We start from the raw sequence: 23692 nt of genomic DNA, 5'->3' as shown, positions 1-23692 counted from the left end.
CATGGGATTGTCACATAAGTATTAGCGATTATTTATTTTATGTGGTGATTGTTCTCTACAGGGGTTGCATCATTGGACCCACTTTCCACTTCAATGTGCCAGCCTTACACTTTGGGGATGTGTCTTTTGGTGAGTGTTATCTTGACATCCGCAGAAATAAAAGAATTCCAGTCAGAAATTACTCTTTTTTATGGGAAATTATGTCTCTCCAGGATTTCCACAAACTCTGACATGTTCTCTTAATAACACATCTCTGGTTCCCATGAGCTTCAGTCTGCGGGTTCCTGGAGATGGGAGTGGTGACCTGAGCATCACCAGTCACACTCACATCGTTGAAGACAGTACAGCACTTAGGAGAAGACTACAGAATGGAGGCTGGAGACCTTGTGAATTCACTATCAAGCCCTCTAAAGGAACTATCCGCTCCCAGGGAGTCCTAGACATTGAGGTAGTGTACAGCAGATACCCCTAGGGCTCTATTACACTGGGCAATTTGTCAGCCAAATAGGTCAATAACAGCCCTGGGTAATAGGCCCAGCGATCACCTGATGAATGAACAAATGCCTGTGCTTCAGCTGATTCATTGGCAGCACATCTTCCCTTGTAATAGGGGTTATGTGGCGATGAATAAGAGATGTAAAGGGATACACGTGTAGTAGGCTCATTAAATGAGCATCAGTCTTGGAGATTGGCACATCGGGAGGGGTTGGGCACATCAAGACAGACTTCTAATGGTGAGCAAACATTTCTTGTGCTCATGTTGTTTCATCACAAAAAAGGCCAAAGCAATTTGAAGTGTGCAGCTTTGTGCTTGGCAGTAAGCTGCAGGGAGTCAAGGTGCTAAGCAGCTGCTCATATTTTCTTATATATTGCTCAGCCGTAACAAAAAAAAAATCTGCCACCTCTTGACAGGTACCATTTAAACAAGGTAAGCAATGTTATTCACCTGTTAAAATCTAGCAGTTTTCTTGACACCAGGCTTAATCTTCCTACAGGAGGGGATGTCTTTGTGATATGGAAGGCATTTTGCAGTAAGAGTTGATTTGACACCCTTTAGCTTGGTGTATGAACTGTGACTGGTGGGTTTGACAGGAAAACGAAAAGGATAATCTGCATCGGAAAAGTTTGCAATGGCCTGATACCAGTCGGTATCCTGTGTCATCAGTGTATGACTCTTAAATAATAGATTCCTGCAGAGATGACATCCAAGCACCTCGAGGGGCACACACTGGAGTACAGTGCTGATAGCTACCCTGCATCTCCCTAGCAGAATATTCAGACAGACAGCTGCTCCCCCTTCTACCTGTGCCTTTCCTTGGGTAACCTGTGTCATTACTTGCATTATGTATTTGTTCAATCATGCCAAGGCCCCTGGCATGGAGTGCCCACTATTGATTCAGGTGACCCGGTGTGTTCTTCATGATAAATTAATCATAGATTGCTGATGGATGAACATCGCTCTCTGCTGTCAGCAGTTTCCCCTCTGCCAAGGAAAACTCTGATTCAGGACTTTGTTTAACTTGAGGGACCCGGCCTACTTCAGGAGGTGAATGATTTCCAGCACAGCCCTCCAACAAACTCCCCAACTCCCAGCCGCCCCACAATGCTTAGCTGTGTGTTAAAGAACTCTTTAGATAATGCCATAATGCCAAGCATATTGGAAGAAATCACTAGCATTCCACAGAGAAGGCTTTTACTGTGCCTTTCAATAAAGCTTATATCTTATACAAGATCCTGAATGTAACAAGTAGCATCTTCACTCTCATTGACTGGCAGACCCTAGACCCCTTATAAATGTTGCACCCAGACACACACCCAACAGAAGCTCAATGTCTGGCTTCATATTTCTAGGTGACCCTGTGCTCTAACAGCTTGAAGAAGTATGAGCTGGCTTTAGTGGTGGATGTGGAAGGTATTGGAGAGGAGGTTTTGGCCTTACCAATAACTGCCAGGTAAGTTAGACATTGTGGTCATGTGCCATTATATTTCTGTAGCTGGTCTTGGTGCTGATGTTCTCTCCTTTGACTCAGGTGTGTGGTGCCGCCATTGTTTGTGGAGAACATTGCCATAACATATAACCGGTGCTTCCTGCAGTTCCCTTATGAAAGAACTCTAACCCTGCACAATCCTAGCAGCCTCAAGGGATGCTATGTTTTCTGGGCACAGGTATGACATTGCTTTCCTTTATGTAAGGGAAAATATGGGGAAAACTGGAACAAAATTTGCACACAAATATGGAAAATATATTTACCTAATACACGTATGGAGTTTTGTGGTATCTAATCTTCATGCATGCTATAATGGACAGTTACATACTTTCACTTCTTGCAGGAGTCAGATTCTTCCTCTGATATCCTGTATGACAGTCCAAAGCCTCGTGGAATCATTGAAGCACATAGCAGTGTAGATGTACCTATTGTACTGAGAGCCCTGAGGACTGGGGAGCTGAGTGTTAAGGCTCGTATTGCTGTGTATGGAAGCACTCAGCCTTCATTGGTAAGGAATACACACGCTATCACTACACCCGGTTCGGCTGAGCTCTTTACATAAGCCACCCAATGTTTAATGCCCATCTCTTTGTGACACTTGTGTAAGGGAGGAGAAAACATTTTGAAACTTGTATACTTTTGTTGACTGCTTTGCCTCTACCAGTGTCTCTAAACAGTCACGGCTATTTCCACTGCTGTCTTCTTTTTACCTAGTGGGAACATAGCCTTAGCCTAGGTCCACACAACTTTATTTTTCAGAAAAGAACGGAGGGTCATTGCTATGAAATCAGCGTTATTTTAACATCCGTTCTTTAGAACAGGCGTTAAAATAATTAATATGCCTATTATTTCTGGACGCTGTTAGCTGTTCACACAATGTAATGTATGGCCAGTGGCTGTACTTTACTTTGTAGTCAATGGTTAATTAAATTGCGGGCACACCCAATGGTGGCCGCAATTCAGTTGAAAAAAGATAATGTTCCTGCAGCCGATACAGCCAAACGCTGCAACGGATGGTGTTATATTAAGTGTGAATATACCTTTAGGCTATGTTTACACTACGTATCTTTCCGGCCGTAGTGCGAACCGCGAATATACGTACGTAGTTTTGAGGTTGATACGTTCGCTTGAAAGTATATGATATACGGCCGCACAATGCACGTATGAGCTTACGGCCGTATCATATACGGCGCCGTGAAAAATTAACAAGACCATTGTTTGAGGACGGAAATGTTCCAACTCACGGCCGTGGATTTCCATGCGGTCCCGTACGGAGTACTTATTTCAGCCAAATTGAACGTGATTTTTAGATCCAAAAGGTTCTGTGTGTTTTGATGGGCTGGGCGAAGATTTCCAAGTAAATGACCTGTTTCAGATCGCTTCGAAACAAGCTAGGGAAGCATAACTCTACTACGGGCGTATGTTCGCGGTTCGCCCGCATGTTCACAATCCGGCCGCATGTCTATTTTTCCCACGGCCGTACTTTCAGCCGCACATGTACGGCTGCATACAAACTACGGCAGACTCATACGTAGTGTGAACATAGCCTTAAAGTGTACTTATACGCCCTGATGGCAGCAGCATAAAAGAGAAGCCTATCCGTCTCACCATGTCCATGGAGGTGCAGGGTAGTGTAGCACCTGGCACCTCCTCTGACCTAGCACTTGCTATTTTTTACATTTATAGAAAGTCCTAATGGATAATTATTGTGTGGTGACTGGTTCCATCCTTTTTCACCTCCATTATGGGGCACTGATGGGGAGAAAGAATGTTGAGTCCTTTCCTACTGCCACTATTTCTGGTAAAAACAAGTGCAGGTCAGGGTAACTGAAAATAGGTTCCATATATTAATAATTTGTAGAGAGATGGCTTGTCCAGAGTTGCTGCCTCCAGTTCAGTTTTCCCTGTTCCAGTTTCTATGTACCCTTTATATAGAGACACTGTGATTTACTTGACACAGCCACCTTTGCTTTACACATAGGAAGTTCAGCTCCAGTGCATCGGAGAGGGGCCTGTTGTCCATGTAGATCCTAGTGAGGTGGATTTTGGTGATATCCCGGTTCTCACCAACGTTTCAAGAACAATCCGTCTGTGCAACCAGTCCTTGATCTCCGCCCCCTTTCAGGCCACAATGGTGAGTGCACACATGGGGTCTGTAGCAAATGTCACTGATCATCAGATATAAACGTAGATAAGTACCATTAATATTTTTTAAAAGCCCCTGTGTTCAGGGCTGTGTCCACCGTCTATGTAAATGTACATCTGGAATGTGAGACTCTCCAGGTGATGTGTGCACAGAGTCCATCCTTCTTGATTGATGATGAGAGTTCTCTTCTGCCTTCTGCCAAGTTCCTATGGAGACTGATAATTACCACCCAGCACTGAAGCCATGCACCTCCCTGATGAGTGCTAATTATCCCCACAATAATCAGTAGTCTTGTCTCTAACTTGCAATCAACTACTCCCAGGAACCTCAAACCCCTTATCTTATAACTGAAAATGCCTTATGTCATAAATTCCAATTCTATCACCCTCACCCTCATCCTGTACCTCAAATCCTTATCACCTTGCATTTTTTACTTCCATGTTGTTGTAACCCCCCCCCCCCCCATTAGATCCTCACCACACCTGCATGTTCTTTTATGTCATCATCAAACTCTCATCTTGTACTTCCACATCCTCAAATACTCATCACTACTATCCTTATTATCCCAATCATGTACCTCCTTGTCTTTATCACCCCCATCATATCCATTAAATGCTCATAACCCCATGTCCTCAACAGTATGCATGTTTTATTTTGTATCGACATTAAAACACATTTTGTACCTAGTGCTCAACAGCTCCCCACCCTAGGTCTGGACACACTGCATCCATTGCCAAGCAGTGATCAGCATATCCTGCCTCCTCTCATGCTGGGGCCTCTTATTTGGCACTAGTGAGTCCAGATTTTAATCTGCACTTATTTTCTGTTGTTCTTTTTCTTCACAGATGCGGAAACGGTCACTGTGGCGAGTAGAGCCCAACTGTGGTGAGGTTCCTCCAGAAGGAGAAGTCCATCTTACACTTGTGGCCTATCTTGATGATACAGTAGCCTTTAAAGACACAGTCCAACTAGTTATTACTCATAGCAACACTTATCTAATCCCAGTGCATGCTACTGGGACAGGAACCACCATAGTCACCGACCGGACATTTGCACCAGTGCTGAATCTTGGGGCCCATTTCAGGTAGATGACATGTTTTTTTTCCATGTAATATAGCAGTGATGGGCTATGTATCTTGTATCAAGATCGATTTTTCATATCTTGGACTTTGACAGGGTTTCAGTTTCTATATACACTTTCCAAATTTAACCGTCACATCAATAACAAGATATTCAAATCTGTGACATTTGCTGCTGTCACAGTGATAAGGAAGCTGAATACAACAAAGCAGGCTGTTTTAAAAAAAATTGTGTAACTCCTATTAACTTTATTTGGTGTTGCATAGGGGAGGGAACCAATATTTAAAAAAAAACTCTGAGAGTTACAGAGGGAGTGGGGTTTGCAAGTCTTTGTTCCTAGATGGGAATACCCCTTTAAATTACATTAAAACAGGGCCATAAAGTCCCCTCTCTCTGTAATGTAGGTGACACAGCTGGCTAGAGTATTACCCTGGAGCTGCTGAGCACTACCTTCTGTCTGTTTTAGTAGATGAGGTCTTGTGACTGTGAGAATATTAAGAACGTAATATAAACATTACAGAAGGCCTCCCCATATGTCACTTAACTAGACTGGCATAGTCTAAAGAGAGAAGAACCATTCTGTTCTGCTGACCCTTCGTTGAATGTTGAGTCCTCTTCATCTTAGCTGCACTTCACAAACACAAAGCCTCCATGTTAGCAGCTTTTCTGACTTCAAGACTATGACTGAATGATGTGTACCTCAACAGCAATACATAGTCATTACTTCAGATTGGGTAGGGGTGTTGGTAAAGGCTGACAGTCACCTTCAGTAACTGTCGACTGACATTTATCTCTCCTAGGCCTGCCCATACATATGAATTTTTGGCACAGCTGTACCTTCACGTTTTCTCTATGGGGAGGGGTAAAACACACAGATTACTCTGGAGACAGCTTATCCCTTTGAGAACAAAAGGGTATGGTGGAAAAAGGCCCACATGCCTGACTCCCATTTCCACTGACATCATCTGTTGGCTGAGATGAGGGCGGAATCTGTCATGAAATGAGATGACCATCTTGCCTTTCTTCATAGTGTTTACAGTACAGGAGTAGGGAGTTTGTTGATAGAACAAAATGGTAGTAATATGTGGTCATCATGTTTTGGTTTTATTTAACTTTTATATAATGTTGGTCTCAGTAAAGTTCGTTGGTGATATTTGTTCTATTTATAGTGGTATTATTTGGTAACTGTATGACTATTATATAGAGGTATAGTCAGATTAGTGATACTGTTAAATACTGCAGATGTTCTGAATGCAAAACTTTCTTAATTATGATTTTCAGGGGGGATAGGGAAGTGTTGTTTCAGTTGTTGCCTAAGGCAGCAGTAAAGCTAGAATCAGCTCTGGCTAAGAGTCAGGAGGCCTTCATATACCTTATACAGTTGGCCAAGTCTAGTTTGTGGCAGTAGGTTCAGCTTACTTTGGTATTTGGGCTATGGACATGTTGGCAAATCTAGAGATTCATGTCACCCTCTTTATATTATATTATATGATTATATTTCCTGTAATCTTCTGCTTCTCCTTGATAGGAGTACTCAGAATGTATTGACTTGGTACCGTCTGCCCCTCTCATTGATGGGCCATGCTGACTTGTTGAATGTGATGTTTCGTTTTCATAGGATTCAGAGGCTTTTTTTGTGTGTTGGTTTAGGAAGGCAAATATGCTCATATAAGCCTAGAAACTACAGTGCGGAAAAGCAGTTGGTGGTCTAGTTTTGCCAAGCCCTTCACAGCTCCAGCAACTTAAAGGCAGGGTGAGCGTTCCAAATCTGGGACTTGGGAATTCCTTAGCTTTGAGGATTCTTCATCCTGGGAACACAGGAGTGCTTTCTCTTGGACCAATTATAATTGGCCAATGTTCTTAAGACGATTGAGCATTTTTTTATGGGGACTTTGCAACTCTGTCATGTCACTGAGCTGCAGGACAAATATGTGTCCCTTGTTATCTGTTCTAACCTGCATTTGGAAAGAACAGTCTCTTCAACCTACTGTGTGAATACCATCAAAAGTATCCGCTATCCTAAAGGCTAAGTGGGAGGCAGATCTAGGTGCCCTGTTTTCTCAAATACCACCTAGGCTGTTCCCCTTATTCCTCATACAACTCTTGTGCCCATGCATAGACTTGGCCTTTGCACATATTTTACTTGTCCATGGTGTGGACAATTGAACGTCCATCTTTCTAACATGGTTTGCGATTGCAATGCCTGTGTTTCTTATTGGAAGGATGTTCTAGAGCAGGGGTTTCAAACTTGAGACTCTCCAGCTGTTGCAGAACTACAATTCCCATCATGTCTGAACAGCCAAAGCTTTAGCTGCCCAGGCATGATGGTAATTGTAATTGTAAAAAGTAATTCATTAAGTATATGGTATCAGACCTCCTCTGGAGCTGAAGTGCTGTATCTCAGGCCTTACGGGCTATTGCTGCTATTGCTGAACAAATCTAAAGTTTCACAAATTGTGGGTCTCAAAAAGAGCATATACAAGAAGAGTAAGGGCCCTTTTACACATACAGATAAATCACTTTCAAGCAGAATTTCGAGCAGAATACGCCGTACAGACTCCACTCGTAAATTTAACCTCTTTTACTCAGTGTGCAAGGGCCCTTATGCAGACAAAAAAAAAATCAACATTTATTCAAATGCAGAAAGCAGTAAGAGTTTTGCTCTGCTAGTCTTCCACAATTCCTTTCTTGTACTCCACAGAGTAGCTTTTTCTTTTTGAACTGGGGGTAAAAATGTACTTCTACCTATACAGTATACCAGTTAGAGATGAGCAAATCTCATCGCAGATTTGGTTTGAGTCTACAGACTGTACAGGGCAGTGGTCCAGGACAGTTGGGAACTATGCACATTTTCTCTCGTTAATGTCAATGACAACACGTGAGATAACTTAGCGCTTGAAGCGCTGATCGTATCTAGGGATTATTTTTGGAGTAGGGCTTATATTTCATGCCTACTTCAATATCCCTGCAAAATCAAGCTAGGACTTATTTTCAAGGTAGGGCATATTTTTTGGGGGGGAAACACGGTATGTACGGTATATATTTTTTCTATTTAATAATAAATAATATATACATATAAACTGTCTGAAGTCAGTGGAAAGTCTGTGGAGAAATGAGTTTGCTGGTGGTTGTCTGGCTCTGATGGTGATGTGAAGAGCGCTCTTGGGTCAGTTTCTTTTTTTGTCCTCTTGTTCTATTGTTTGGGGGGTTTCAATGACACCAGGCTCTTTGTGCTTGAGCAAAGCTTCAGAAGATGGAAATATAATGCCAGCATAAGATGCCACTTAACCCAACACTTGCTGGGCCTGGATGCCTCAGCAAGGCAGGAAGAGAGGCTGGCAGGAATGGCTGGCACACCTGCAGTTAATGAGTGGATAGGACATGTTACTGTGTGTCTCCTGCTGGTGCTCATTGTCATCGTTTTTGTTGTGCACCCTGCAGAGTATAATAGGCAGTGATGGAAGATAACACCACAGTAACTTCATCTGAGTCCTGGCTGTAACTCAAGAAGCCATAAGTAGTGTAACCCAAGCGTAGTGTGACCCTGTCCGGTTTTCTGCAACACTGAGCAGTTCATGCCTCAACCCTGAGACCAGAATTCTGCCCCTCACTGCGTGCTCTTACTTCCATTTTATAGCTGGTTTGACGTGTAATGGATTTAAGAGAAATCTCTCATCGTACATGGATTCTTCTTCATTACTATAATGACGGGTTGCTTCCCTTGCCAGAGACTGTAGTTTGCTCTGTTGTCTGCCAGCTAGACATCCCACAATGCATCTCCTGTCCCCTCATGTCAGAATTTTATTTTTATTGATGTCCTGCTGGTGTAGTGGCTTTTTGCGACTTCTGTGTGCCCATAGATAAAGGGAGTTGTAGAATTTAGACCACCATTCTCTCAATGTTTGATAAGGCTTTGTTCCTCTCTGTGTAATAAATATTGTATCTCTATGCAGCGCTGGTCCCTGTCGCTATCAATTTACTATGACAAATCGTGGTCGCCGCACTCACCAGCTATATTGGATGACCGAAGGATTCCCTCAGTTCCGCAAACGACAGCAACTTCCTGGCCCTAAACCTGGGGTTCCTCAACCTGAGCCACAAGGCCCAGTGTTCAGACTTTCCCCATCACGCATGGAGTTGAATCCTGGACAGAGCATTGATGTTGTGTTGGAAGGTTCCTCAGTCATTCCAAAGGTGGGTAATACTGACTGATATTATTAGCAAGTCGAAGCAGGAGGATTATTACTTATTGGAGATACAGATGAACATGAACTGGGGTGTTCATGCAGTGCTAAGGCAGGGATACATCCAGTGAACCTCCATGTATCACTTTATGTGTTGCAGCTGGTGAAGGAACGTCTGGTCGGACAGGCTATCATAGGGAAACAGTCTGGGAAGGAAAAAATCCTGACAGTTGATGTCATCTGTGAATTCATTGCTCCTGTTCTTCACCTGTCTAAGGATAGTATGCACTTCTATGTAGAGAAGGTAATGTATCCTCTGTTAGCGGTGTGGCCTCCATGCCCATGATCATGTCCGTGCCTTAGCTTACTGGTATGTTTCACTGCTTGTTCTCTGCCTTTTCTAGCAACCAGAAGAAGACCTGAAGGAAAAATATGAGTCTGTGATCCTGAGAAATATTTCCTCGCTGCCTCTAACAATCCTCCTGTCCCTGAATCCTCCATTCTCACTCTGCTGCAGGGATACAGTCCAGGAGCAAGTTGAGCAGGTAGTGCCAGTCAGGGCCATATTTACAGTTCTCTCTGCCTTAGGGTCCTATTACACGGAGCCATTTTTAGCAATTAACGACTAACGATAAACGATCGCTAACGAGATTGTTTCACGTTAACCTGAAATCGTTCACCATATTACACAGAACGATGGTCGTTTGATACGATCACTACTATGATCGTTATTGCGATCGTTACTATGATAGTTTATTCCTTCTGATCCCAGCAAAACAATGGGCAATGTGCAGTTACACTGAAGAGTTAGTGAAGAAATGCGGAACTTGAGCGAACGAATGTGGAATTATAGCGAACGATTAGTGAACGATTAGAGAACAATTAACGATAATTTTACGTTCAGATCTAAATCAACGATCAACAACATACGTCCAATTTTTCGATTGTTGCCTGCAATTACACGGAACAATTATCATTTAAATTCTAACAATATAACGATTTTTTTGCACGATGATCGCCCACGTGTAATAGGGCCCTTAGAAACTAAACCTCAATATTCCTTCATATGCTTCACACAGCAGGTTTAGCCATCAGTACGAGTGTAAAGAGATAGTGGTTGGGCATGATGGAATCTCACTGCCGACTCCTTTGTTCTTGGAGAAATAAGCCATTGTCAGAACTCATTAGCTTATCCCTCATCTGCCCATAAAGATTACTGGAATGTTTGGCTGTGTTAAAAGTCCATGTGTATAGGGAGGACGAGAGGGATTATTGTCAGCCAAACAGTTATTGAATGTGTATGGTCACATTTAATTTAGGTGGACTCCTGTTTTTGCCACTGCCAGGCTGCTGTCTGCATTTCTGGATGCACGGGACAGCTGCAGCGGATTATTGCTATGTGTGTATAGGTGCCCTCCGAGGCATAGTTATACTAACCAGTTTGTTTGCTTCCGAGCAATTAAAATGGTTAACACTTAAACTATCACTGATCATTACATTGTAAAGTTATTAAAATAATTGTGTGTGACATGATTAAAAAGTGGAATGCTACTTATAGTAATATTTATACTTGGCATTGCGGCCTTGAACTCAGCTAGGTCCTGGGGTCAGTGGTGTGGACTGTGTTCTTCTAGACTTATGTGCTTTTTTGGGAACACAATGCATACTAGAGGCTAGAAAACACCCTCATACCATGACTGGATAACAGCCAGATACTGTGACTAGAAATAACCCCTATGCCTTAACTGCACAAATTGTGACTGGATACCACTTCCATAACGTGACAGGATAACACCCCTGAATCGCGACTGGGTAACACCCCCATATCGTGACTGGACAATATCCCCATATTGTGACTGCATAACATCTGCATACCGTCTCGGGATTAAAGCCTCTATATAGTGTTTGAATAAAACCTCAATACCATGTCTAGGTGACACCTCCATACCGTGTCTGGATAACACCTCCATACCGTGTCTGGATAACAACTCCATACAGTATCTTGATAACACCTCCATAGCATGTGTGGATAACACCTTCATACCATGATTTAATAACAAGCCAATACCTTGTCTGAATAACACCTTCATAGCATGGCCGCATAATACCATAACTGACTATAAAAAGTTGTAGCTAACTTGATGCCTAGGAGATTAGGGAGCAATACTACCAGGCACAGGGCACTTTTGTGCAGGACACCAGTGACAGGATAAGTCCCAAACCCCAGAGTTCCTGGACAGTGTTAGGTGGGGTCCTTACTTGGAACTGGTGTCCAGGGGCAAGCAGAATAGGGGTGTTTAGGAAATGGACTGCACAGGCTGAGACCATGTTGGGAGTTGTAGTTACTTACACTATAAAATGCTAATTTAAAGGAAAATTACCATCTCTAATATAGTTAAACTTGTAGGACACACAAGATTAAATATTTTTGCAGGTACACTTATTTTGTTAACTTGGCTCCATCTCCTGAAATGCCTGCTCTTTCCCTCCCATTGTTGACTTCTAGGTAACCGACCACCACTCTGCTCTAAAAGTAGTGGTGTGAGGTTGTATATATAACTAAAGTATACATATTTAAATATATTATACACTATATATACACTACAGTGGGAGAAATAACAATAACTGGAGCAGAACTTGCAACTTTCAGCAGACTGAAACCCTGCTTGCCTAATTGTGTGTGTGTGTGGGGGGGGGGGGGGGGGGGGGAGTTGTGTCCTCCACCAGTGCCAGATTTATTATAATTTACACTCTGCTGGTGTAGATTCCTGTGACTTGTGGATGAGGCTCTTTATTTCCTCAGAAGGTAAGGCCACCCATTCTTCTTGGCAAAAAGCCTTCAGTTCCTGTAAATTCCTGGGCTGTTTTGCATGAACTGTGCACTTGAGATCTCCCCAGAGTGGCTCAATGATATTGAGGTCAGGAGACTGAGATGGCCACTCCAGAACCTTCACTTTGTTCTGCTGTAGCCAATGACAGGTAGCTCACACATCTCCAAAACATCAGCCATTCACCTTTGTGCTTTACAGTAGGAATGGTCTTTCCTTCATCATAGGCCTTGTTGACACCTCCCCAAATGTAACGTTTATAGTTGTGGCCAAAAAGTTTGATTTTGGTCTCATTACTGCAAGTTTTTTTGTTCCAGATGTTTTGAGGCTTGTCTCTGTGCTTTTTGGCATACTGCAGGCGAGATATTTTCTGGCATTTGCGCAGTAATGACTTTCTTCTGGCGACTCTACCATGCAGCTCATTTTTCTTCAAGTGCCTCCTTATTGTGCATCTTAAAACAGCCACATCGCTAGTTTTCAGAGAGTTCTGTATTTTAGCTGAAGTTATGTGTGGGTTTTTCTTTGCATCCCAAACTATTTTCCTGGCAGTTGTGGATGAAATTTTTGTCAAATTGTGTCAAGCTTTGTCTGTGCTATCAGGCCAAAATCACCAGGGTCACACAGTAGTTTGACAATAAATGGCTTCACCCAACCACTAACCATGAGTGGAAAAAAGTTTTGTGTTATCATTCATATTCTCTGAAAAAAGGACAAGAAAGCAAAATTCTGCCGGGGTATGTGTGTGCGTGTGTGTATTAGGGGAGGGGGATAGTTGATCGTTTAAACATTTCTGACCCTACAGAGGATTTACTGCTTGTTGTCTGTGCTGAGCACATTTTGTAGGCATCTCATACAGCAGGAACGATTTGATAGATTTGCTGCCAAGATTATCCACAAAATATTTGCTTCAATTTCCCCTCCAGAATCCCATGCACCTTGGCACTGGTGAGGAAGTGGAGCTGACTATCAGATTTGACCCAACATTCATCAATGACCTACAAAGTCGAGTTCTGGAAGATGTTCTGTCCATCCAATACGCTGAACACCCACATAAAGATCACATTGCCCTGCAAGCTGAAGTACACTTCCCAAACCTTCACTTCCCTTATACTCAGATCCACTTTGGTTGCATTCTTAATGATACAGAGAGTACACGAGAGCTGGAGGTGACCAACTGCAGCCCGCTGTCTGTACAGTATCGCTGGTCCTTTGTAATGGAGGATGAGATCAGGTGAGGCTCCTAGGCATACCTTAGTCAGTAGTGTACATTGCCTTCCATAAGCCCTTGCTTCACTTGAGGTTGCACAGGGTGAACTGTCTCCCCGTCTTTTTTCACTGTAATCGTCCTCTGTTTTTTTTTCCTGTAATATAAAGTGATTGGTGTTATGTGCTTTGTCTCAGCATGCTCAATGGCAAAATGAAGAGTGCAGTAGAAACTCCTCATGGAATCTTTAGAGAACCTGTTGAGTCAGCTGACTGGTAAGATTTGATCTACATAATCAATTATTGGTTCACTATATGGTGAAGTTGATAAAGTTTTGTAAAATTCTCTGTAATTACCCAATCTAATCCACAGGCAAGATGAACCCCACAAGTCAGGACTGGCTATCCCCGATGAAGATGGCCTTAACAAAATCCTGAATTTACAGCAAAAGGTAGAGTTCTGTTTATTGCCATCTCTTCTAAATGACCTGACTAGATTATCATTATGTAATGCAGGCCTTACCCCTCCACATCACAGCCCCCTCCTCCACACTCTTATATTTCAAGAAGCTTCTCTCTGCTGACTTTATTTTCTCTGTTTTAAGTCTATCAGACCAAGCACTGGAGATGGTGTAATTGTGGCAGAAGAACATGTGATTACCGGAGTTGAGGAGGTGAGCAGGGTCATAGGGTGTGTGGTTACTCTGTGGTTATGGTTGTTTTGTCCTCCACCCTGCATCCAAGTGTAGTGCAGACTTCCCCAAATACAAACCACCAGAAGTGTGAAGACACCCACCCCATTACATAGTGGATGCTAATACCGCAAATTTGCATAGCAACTTAAATAATCTCCAGCACTGAAAATTGTTATAGTGACTGTAATAATCAAAAAAACAATCTATATAACAACTGTAATATTCTCCATTGCTAAGAATCCATTGTAATAGTCTGTTTCACTAAGAATCCATATACCAACTATAATAATCTGTCAGTGATGGCTATACTAAACAGATTACAATCTCAATCTCACTGTCTATAACAGTAATAATTAGGTGCCCACACACTTTATACTAAAGAGGGTTTGGCTTATACTATAAGGCATATAGGGGCCTCCCTATTCTCCACCTACAGATGATGCAGGTGCTGGATTTTTGCAGCCCGACCCTTTAAATCTTGGAGGAATATGCCAGCACCAGAGCTGTCTGGCTGTGGCTTGCACCTCCCCTACCCGTGCCAAACATTCATGTGTAAGGGGAGGCTGTGAGAGACAACTGTTGTCTGAGTGATCATTTGGATGGCAATTATTGAAGTTGTAAGGGCATTTTTAGCAAGATAGCCTGATAAGAATGGTTCTCCTATTCAATGCAAGTAAGCCCATCGCCAATTAGCCAATCAGTTGGCTGCTCATTTATGGAGCCTGTGTACTGATGGAAAAAGACGGAGGCAGTGTTATCCAGTCACAGTATGGGGGTGTTTGGTACACCACAGTATGCACTAAATTTCCCAATAGAGCACATAAGTCTAGAGGAACACAGTCCACACCACTGCGATCAAGGCAGCAAATGTAAATTTTACTCAGAACCACCACATTTATTTAATCATGCTACAGATAACTGTTTTATAATACTGCAACGTAATGGTCAGCAATAATTGATAGTTTAAATGTTGACCATTTTAATTGTTTAGATGCAAGTCAGTTATGGTGACAATCGGCTAGTACCTCTAGGGCACTCTTACACGCAGCGGTAATCAGCTGTGGCTGCTGCCTGCCTTCCAGAATTGCAGGTAGCAACTGCACTTACCACTTTAAGCAGTGACAAGTAGTGAAACCGACCACAATTAATGGAAAATAGCAAGTGCTAGTGGCTCTGTGTAAGAGCAGCCTGATGGATTTGTATTGAGGTTTGTTTATTTTAATTTTATATAATTTATTAGTTTCTATACAAATATCATTATAACAAATATATGAATTATATTTATATTCAACCTGTCATCATGTGCACCGCTTGTATGTATGATTGCTCTAATAGTCTTTACCAAGAGTTGATATAACTAGTGTACTATCCTCCATCACTATCTGTATAACAAATCAATTACATGCCAACTACAGGCAAAAACCATGTACCTCACCAAAACACTAAATGGTTGCTTAACAATAGAATATAGGATTAATATAAGTAGCGATATTACCAGGTACACACTACAGGGCAGAAGTCATGTACCAGAGCACCAACTACCAAACAGAGCCGGTACTCAAACAGTAAAATAAACAATGCACTGAATAGCAAATTAACCAGGTATACACTATACAAATATTTGTTTATGTACACAGAAATGAAGATACAAAAAGGTACAAAGGATGACCGTAATAATCTATATCTATAAAATGATTGTAAAAAATCTCTATCACTATATCACAACTGTAATGACCTCTAATTCTATACAGTATAGCAACTGCAGTTGTTACCATCACTATCTATCTAATAATTGTAATGAGCAATGAGATTCTGTATAACAGCTATAATAATCTCCTCCAGGTTTTTGATATTCTACCTCAGTTTGGCACTCTGCAGCCGGGAGAGAGTCAGATAATTTCATTTACGTTCTATGGACACACAGACATCAGCGCTGGAGCAAGAGCTGTGTGTGAAGTCTATGGGGGTCCTGTGTATGAGGTCAGCTTGCATGGTGAGGCCTCGCTTGTGAGCTACAATCTGAGTACTAGAGAAATCGACTGTGGAGTACAGGTAACATGGAGCATAGTATTATCTTACTAGCAAAGAAGATAAAGGCTTTATGTATGTTCTACTGATTGGTACTGTGGCAAGCACCCTTACTGGAGTTCCCATGATGTGTGAGCATGACAAGGGCAACCAATATAGTTTCTCTTTAGCCTAACAATGCCAGTCTGCCACTGCCCAGGTCCCAAGCCTCATTTTTTTGAGACTTAGGGCCCATTGGTATGCAGATCTTCCTGATACCCTTGGTGGCCATGGCTACTAGGGTAATAATGGGAGGGTTAGTGTTAGGTGCTTTCTAGCCTAGCATTAAGCCCGAGCATAGTAATGTATGCCTTCTATTAGAATGAAATAAAAACATCATATGATCTTCTTTCCATTGTAGTAAATAAAAAGAAAATAGCTCAGTAGTGGGGTAAGACCACTGAGGAGCCCATTAATCAAGTAGTTAGAGAATGGGCGCATGAATACCTCAGAAGGAAGACAGAAAACTAGTTAGAGGATAACTGAGATACCAATAACTATTATGGATATGAGATAACATGCAGATTGGCTGGGGTTGCAGTGGAAAACCACCATGCAGCTGATCAGCGCCATGCACATGATTAAATGCTCAAACTCGTCATCAGTACATGAACTATGTGCCACAATGACATTTATCAACCTCCCAAAAAACATCATTGTGATGCATATAGTCATGACTTGTTTGTACCCATTTATTTGTCTTGACCTTCTGAATGAGTGATACACCGAAATGTAATCCTTTTAACTATATAATGTATGCGCTAATACCAAGTATATCCTCATTTTTGGGTACATATATGTGGGGTACATTAAAGCACGTATGGATGGTCCATTACATTTAAAATGTGTATTTGTTTTCACAGATGTTTGACCAAGTATATGACACACAAATTGTCCTCAGGAACACAGGGAAGGTCAGCTTTCCATTTACTGTGCTGAACCAGAAGCCACAGTCGCAGCAGTCTGCACACATGGGGGAGCCACAGATCTACCCTTTGAGTGTAAGTTCATCCTTATTGCTTAACATCACTGCCCATTCATGGAGCATTTGGTCATTATTGTGCAGGTCAAATCTTCTTCCTCTTGTTACATTGAGTTAACATAATCATTAGAAATAAAAACACTTCACTGAGCGTAACACAGTATAAAATACACAATTCAGTCACATTATTATGACCACTTCAACATTGGTAGCATGTAGCTCATGAAGGAAGTCATGTATCATGAATCGGCTTGGTGAGTATATAGCAATAGGATGTCTCATCATGGGTGAATGGGCGATTTATCAGAGTTGTGAAAAGTATGATTATTGGCTTTTGGGCTAAGGTTGGCAGGATTGTGAACTGTTCACGTGCTGCTGTGGTAAAAGTGTATTGTGAGACGACAAATGGCATTGCAAATAAGCAACGTGGAAACTGCAGATGTAAGAGGTGAACATCTCATACGAAGGTGCGCACGACAGACTAACATGATACAGTAGAGCCTCTCACTGCCAAAATCAACCAGGGGCTACCAGACTTGTGTCTGAAATGACATGTATACTGTAGAGAACATCACCATAGCTTTTCCACAGGCAATACATGAAGCCTGTGCATCAAATAGTCTCCATACACTGTAACTGTTTGTCAGAATATACTAGCAGCACATGGAGCCAGCAAACAGCACAGTCATTATACACTGTAGAAAACATCAGCACAGCTGCATTATAGCATGACGAGTGTCTGACAGAATCCACAGTGCTCTCAGATGAGGAGGATGAACATAGAGGATGAAATGTTATGTAACTGTAGGAATCAACTTAATATGGTTGCAAAGATATGTTTATAGATATTGCCCCCTGGTGGTGGAGACTCTTACTGCAGCTACCAGAGCTCGCAGGGTTTCTAGCTCTAGTGGCATAAATTGTATAAATCCAGTATGTGTGTGTGTGTGTGTTAGGGCCACCATCAGCTGACAGCTACTCCTAGACACATCTCTACCACAGCAAGTCTTATCTCTTCCCTCATCCCCTTATTTTCCCCTTAGGGTCTTATTCCTGCCGGAGGAGAAGAGATTTTGACAGTTTCTTTTTTCCCTGGAGTCCCTGTAACTTTCCAGCGTTTCATTTACCTGCAAGTAGCCCATATGGAACCAGAGATCATTACCCTGAAAGGAGAAGGAGTGTTCCCTCGCATCTGCCTGGATCTTCCCCGTAGCATCAATGGTATCTGCCCAAAAAGACATCCATGTAGCACTGTTCCTCATGCCTTACTTCTAAGGTTTTAGTTTTACTCCCATGGTTAATGCTCCATTTCTATGTTTCTCTGATTCTCATCTGTGCATTAAAGGGTTCATAAAGTTGAAATAATGAATACATGTTTAAAATGGTCTTAGAGAAAAAGCTATCATTCAGAGCTCAGCTTTCAATTTCCACTGGGCACTAGAACAATTAAAGGTGAACTGTGACCTGTTCTCTGCCTGTAGAATGTGACAGATTGGAGCCATACTTGACAGCAGCTCAAGAGAAGTTTAGAGGAGGAGAAATTGGCTCATGTGACGCTTCGGTATGATCGCTCGGTGACCTGACATCAGGTATAAAATCATAAATCCAGTTCTGTATACAGTGAAGTTCATACTATGCTTTGTTTTGTAGGATTCGATGATGATGATGGAGGTGGAACGTCTGCTGATAAAGAAACATGCAGAGGATCAGCTTAATTTGGGAGTAACTGTGGAAAGTACTAAAAAAAAACGCAGTCAGCTGCTCAAGTGAGTGGTTACTGGATGGCACTGCAGATTTCTATTCTTTATTCATGTTTCACCAGAGCAGGATAAATATTAAAACATTTTGGCTGCATTACGCCCACATTATGAATGTTTAGCCATGGTCTTCACCCTTCCTAAAGCTGCTAGGATGTTCTTTTTCTTGTCTGATTCATGTGCCTCCATCTCCATACTTCCTGTCCATATGTTTCAGGGCAGATCTCCCAGAGTACATACTAGATTTTGGATACGTCATTATTGGAGATGTTCGTTCACACGTTATAAAAATCACCAACACCGGATGTTTTCCAGTGTCCTTCAGGGCAGACCGGCGTAGTCTAGCAGGCACAGGTACCACCTTTTTACCCTCAAAAAAGTCGATGACCAGGGCTTGGGGTTAGTAATAATGCCTGCATTCTTTATTACATAGGGTTTATGGTGGAGTTGGATCGCGTTAAGAATTTGCCATGCTTTCAAACTGAGATATTTCAAGTCAAGTTTGATCCCCAGGGGGCCAATCTCAGTCTGGGACCAGTTGATGCAATGATGTATATTCAGGTGAAGTCTCTTTTACTCTTGGCTGCATCTCGGGATCCCATATGTGTTCTGGCCTTTAGTTAGCTGAATGTTACTTCTTTCTGCCTGGCAGGTGAGTGGAGGTCCCAGGTTTCCTCTGCATCTGCGGGCACTGGTGACGATGCCATCATTATGTGTTTCCGATGAGAGGGTGGAGTTTAGTCCTGTGCAGTGCGGCCAATGTCAAATCCGCACAATTCAGCTATTTAACCAGTTTCCCGTGCCTTGTGAGTGGACGGTGATGTCTCAAGAAGCTGAAGTCAAGGTATCATCCTTAGCCTGTTTCCAGTCATGTAAAAACTCCTCCAGAAGACCAAGACTAAGTTGTTATGTTTCACATTCACTGCAGATAGACAAACACCTTCCAATGCACCTACGTAAGAAGCTCAAGCAGGAAGCAAAGCCTAAAGCCGCCATTTTTGAGATGATCCCAGCACGTGACCTTCTTCTTCCTGGCCAGAAGAAGAATGTGGAGATAAAGTTTATGCCACAAGAAGAGGTAGTGTAGAAATTACGTGGAAACAGGTTGTAGGGGCATTGTGTTTTAATTTATATAAAGAACTGGGCCCATTTCTCTCCTCATAGAAACTGTACAATCAGCGCCTGGTCCTTCAGGTCATGCAGAGCAGCCAACGAGTGATGTTACTTGTACAAGGCCAAGGCTTGGAGCCACGACTAGAATTCACCCCAAGTGTACTAGAGCTGGGCCCCATCCTGCCATTCAGCCCAGGTGATGACGTGGAGGTTTTGGTGCGAAATCCTTGCAGCTTTCCTATTGAATTCTACTCCCTGGAAATGGACAAACAGTATGTGGAGGAGGAGAAGGTAAGGACAAATTGTGCTGCGCTTTCTGGTGATTGCTAAGACCTACTACTGGAACATTTGTTTGTTTGGTGCAGATTCTGCGGATGCTGAAGGGCTATGATGCCCAAAACACTCTGCTGCTTCCACCACGCTCACCCGGAGAAAAGCTCCCTTCTGAAATCCTAGACTACTCTGAGGAGAAAAGGCGGCTGCAAGAGGAACAGGAGAGAGAGCTTGGGACAAAGGTCACCATCTCAGGTGAGTGTTGTATGTGTCCCGCATCTGGTACAATGTCTGTACAAATCCAAAAGACCACAGAAAATGCTTCAGGTGAAAAGTACAAGGTAATGCTACCATCATGTCCTTCAGGATGGAGAAAGTTACACCATATCCCAGAATATTATCTTGTGTTGATTTTAGATGCTGTAGAGGAAGCAGACAATGAGCTGCTTTTAGATAAGAATGAGAAAGCCGAGATTCCTAAAGTCCATCGAATCCCGTCTACCAATAGCTATGGAGAGGGACGTTCTTCAACTGGTGAGGCTGAGGAGGACAAGGCAGCCGTGACAGGTAAAGTGTGACGAGAGTTTAGAAAAAAATGCATGGGAAGATACCAGGATTGAGTGCTAGAACAGGAGATTCCTGCAGTGATTTTTCACTGTGATCAGATTTTGTTTTTGTGCAGGTGAAAAGGTCTTCAGTGATGATGGTAAAAGCAAGGGTGTGGGTGAATTGGAAAACAACCCAGTGTCCTTAGCCATTGCTCGCTACATGGGCATTGACATCAGCAGTGAGGGCAAAGCTGCAAGAAACCGACGTGGCATCGCTGTCATTGTACATGGAGCTCCCCTTACTGGTGAGTGGGAGCTGTAATTCAAGTAGATGATATATCTGCAGCAATGTAGTGAATGAATTTAAATAATAGAGGAAGATTCTTGTCATGTTGTGGTGTGGGGGCTTAAAGGGGAACTCCGGATAAGAAAAACTTGTTTTCTATTTAAAGTACATTAAGTTATATAGATGTGTCTATACAATGTATTACCCTATCTGTACGGTTCTGCCACACAGGTAGCTGATAGAAATCCAGGAAGTGAAAAAATATGGCCCCTGTGCCAATCCACATTGTCTCCTGCTCCCTCTGCTCTCCCACCTTAGGAGACAAATCTTGCATGCCTCTGTCTCACATTGTGTGTATTTGCTAGGCACAGGCTGATGATGCAGAGAGGGGGCAGGGCGTGATTCACCATCCCAGGCTGGCCAGAAGCAGGTGTTTCAGCTTAGCTGATTGTGCAAAAGTCTACAGAGAAATTAGGGCTGTGTTCACACATGTTGGATTGCAGTACTGCAGCATCTGCACAAAAATGATGCAGTAACACATTTAGATAATGCTAAACAACACTGCCAATCCCACCTGCACAAAAAACAAGGCATAAACAGTATATCTCATGTAATCAACTTCAAAGATAAAATATGCTTGATTATAATATGTGCGTAGAGATGGAAAAAGTTCTTTGCTGTATTCCAATATCAGCATTACAGGTAGAGAATACAGTGTGCTGTGCGGGTGGGACCACAATGAAATTATAAAGTACTACAAATAATTCAGTAACACAATGAAACTGCAATAAGTGAACACAGCCTAGATGTTCTGCAACAGCTTTGGGCGGGGAATAGGCAGGGTGGGGGGCTGTGATGGAACAGCTGAGGGAAAGCATTGCATTCTGGAACCTGTAGTACTGAGTACATCTGCTCAACCAGGAAATACAGAAACACAAAACAGAACAAAACTCCCCAAAGCAAATGGATTTTTGGTAGTTTCAAAACTGGGATAGATAGGTAAGTATTGTTATATGCTTCTGCAGAAGTTTTCATTTTTTACCTCTACCCGGAGTTCCCCTTTAAAAAAACGTAAAAGTTTTATGTAGACTAGGGTTGGTTGTAGACTCTTTTGTTTATATGACTTCACAATTGGTCATATGTATGCATTATATAAATGTATATATGTGTGCATTTGTATATATTTATTATAAATCTTTCCTGACTAGACACATTAAGAAACACTGGCTGTCAACACTGTTTACTATATTAATCTAGGCAAGAGTTCTGCAGCAGTGGCATTGGCTCAGCGCTATAACATTGCCTGTTTGTCAATTGACTCGGTGGTCCTGGAAGCCATTTCTGATGGGAGCAGTGGTGCTGGTGTAAGAGCAAGACAACTGTGTGCCAAGGCTGCACTCAGTCAGGCCCTCCGTGAGACAGAAGAAGCATGTAAGTTACACTTGACAAAATCTGTAGGATTCAGTGAATTGTGATAAATTCACTGAGATGATAAATGTTTATCTATCTATAAACTCCAGAATCTCCTGTGTAATGGTGTAGACTGCTGCCCATGGTCTAAAGCTTTTGGCTCTCCAGGCATGATGGGAATTGTAGTTTTGCAACAGCTGGAGGGCCGAAGGTTCTGGTCTATAGTGATGTCATATAGGTATATTATTATGTGTAATATCTTGTGTGTGTGTTGTGGGTAGAAATGACATATCAGGTTGTGTCCTGCAGCCTCCAAGATGGTTGATGCCCCCAGCACTCAACCTGGATTAAGTGTGGAAGCGCTTGCCAGACATACAGCAGAGGGAGGACACACAGCAGAGTCCAGAGTTGCCCCTCAGTCAGTTATCTCCCGGGGAAATCGAGGAAGTTTGCTGGCAGCAAAGGGCAAATTAGAGTCCCACCAAATCCCACCAGGACTGAAGCAGCAGCACCTGTCTGAGCAGGCAGCTTCACAGGTAACAGGATCATACATTGCTTCCCAATCCCCATTCAGATAAAGTTTCCTACAAATTTTTTCAGATTTTGATAAATCATCGTCTGATAAATCGTCTGATAAATCATCTTATTATTTAACTGCAGTCTAGCAGCTGTCCTCTGACGGGTCCAGCACGGCAGCATCTGAGTGTCAGTGCAAGTGTGGGCGGTGAACTAGGACTAGTGAGCTGTGTTCTCCCAGAGGACCTACTGCTGGAAATCCTGTGTGACAGACTCCAGGTACATAGAAATATAGCTTACTGATTACTGCTTCTACACTGAACTTTGAGTAACACCATTCACATATAATGACTTCTGAGTGACAACTGTCACATATAATGACCTCTGACACCTTTGATGTACATTGAACCCTAAATGATGCCTGTCATGTACACTAACCTCTGAATAGTGTCCCTTACATACAGTGACATCTGAATGACATCTTTCATGTAGACTGACCTCTGCATCATACCTGTCATATACATTGACCTTCAAGTGATAATAGCATGTCACGTACGCACAATGGCAAGAAAGGGAAGCACTCACTCACCAGGTGGATAACTAATGTCATGTACAC

General features: G+C 42.5%; 1 protein-coding gene across 5 annotated transcripts in view; it reads left to right on the top strand.

The window, feature by feature from the left end:
* HYDIN (HYDIN axonemal central pair apparatus protein) overlaps positions 1-23692 on the top strand; it is a 93103-nt gene that overhangs the window by 32850 nt on the left and 36561 nt on the right. For 4 of the 5 annotated variants that reach the window (XM_069966383.1, XM_069966381.1, XM_069966382.1 and 1 more), the window contains 30 exons: positions 62-129; positions 213-448; positions 1852-1952; positions 2031-2166; positions 2332-2496; positions 3970-4122; positions 4980-5218; positions 9168-9408; positions 9559-9702; positions 9803-9943; positions 13150-13457; positions 13628-13705; positions 13803-13881; positions 14035-14103; positions 15967-16176; positions 17055-17192; positions 18217-18394; positions 18655-18734; positions 18824-18939; positions 19148-19284; positions 19364-19491; positions 19583-19774; positions 19859-20008; positions 20095-20334; positions 20409-20571; positions 20734-20883; positions 20999-21169; positions 22408-22581; positions 22870-23096; positions 23221-23355. In XM_069966383.1, coding sequence (XP_069822484.1) covers positions 62-129; positions 213-448; positions 1852-1952; positions 2031-2166; positions 2332-2496; positions 3970-4122; positions 4980-5218; positions 9168-9408; positions 9559-9702; positions 9803-9943; positions 13150-13457; positions 13628-13705; positions 13803-13881; positions 14035-14103; positions 15967-16176; positions 17055-17192; positions 18217-18394; positions 18655-18734; positions 18824-18939; positions 19148-19284; positions 19364-19491; positions 19583-19774; positions 19859-20008; positions 20095-20334; positions 20409-20571; positions 20734-20883; positions 20999-21169; positions 22408-22581; positions 22870-23096; positions 23221-23355 — 4747 coding nt within the window. Of the gene's footprint in view, positions 1-61; positions 130-212; positions 449-1851; positions 1953-2030; positions 2167-2331; positions 2497-3969; positions 4123-4979; positions 5219-9167; positions 9409-9558; positions 9703-9802; positions 9944-13149; positions 13458-13627; positions 13706-13802; positions 13882-14034; positions 14104-15966; positions 16177-17054; positions 17193-18216; positions 18395-18654; positions 18735-18823; positions 18940-19147; positions 19285-19363; positions 19492-19582; positions 19775-19858; positions 20009-20094; positions 20335-20408; positions 20572-20733; positions 20884-20998; positions 21170-22407; positions 22582-22869; positions 23097-23220; positions 23356-23692 lie in introns of those variants that run through there. The other variant, XM_069966385.1, reaches the window with a different exon arrangement.

The sequence above is a fragment of the Dendropsophus ebraccatus genome, chromosome 4 (assembly GCF_027789765.1).
Source record: "Dendropsophus ebraccatus isolate aDenEbr1 chromosome 4, aDenEbr1.pat, whole genome shotgun sequence".
Lineage (NCBI taxonomy): Eukaryota > Metazoa > Chordata > Amphibia > Anura > Hylidae > Dendropsophus > Dendropsophus ebraccatus.
This window is presented reverse-complemented; position numbering and strand designations above follow the sequence as displayed.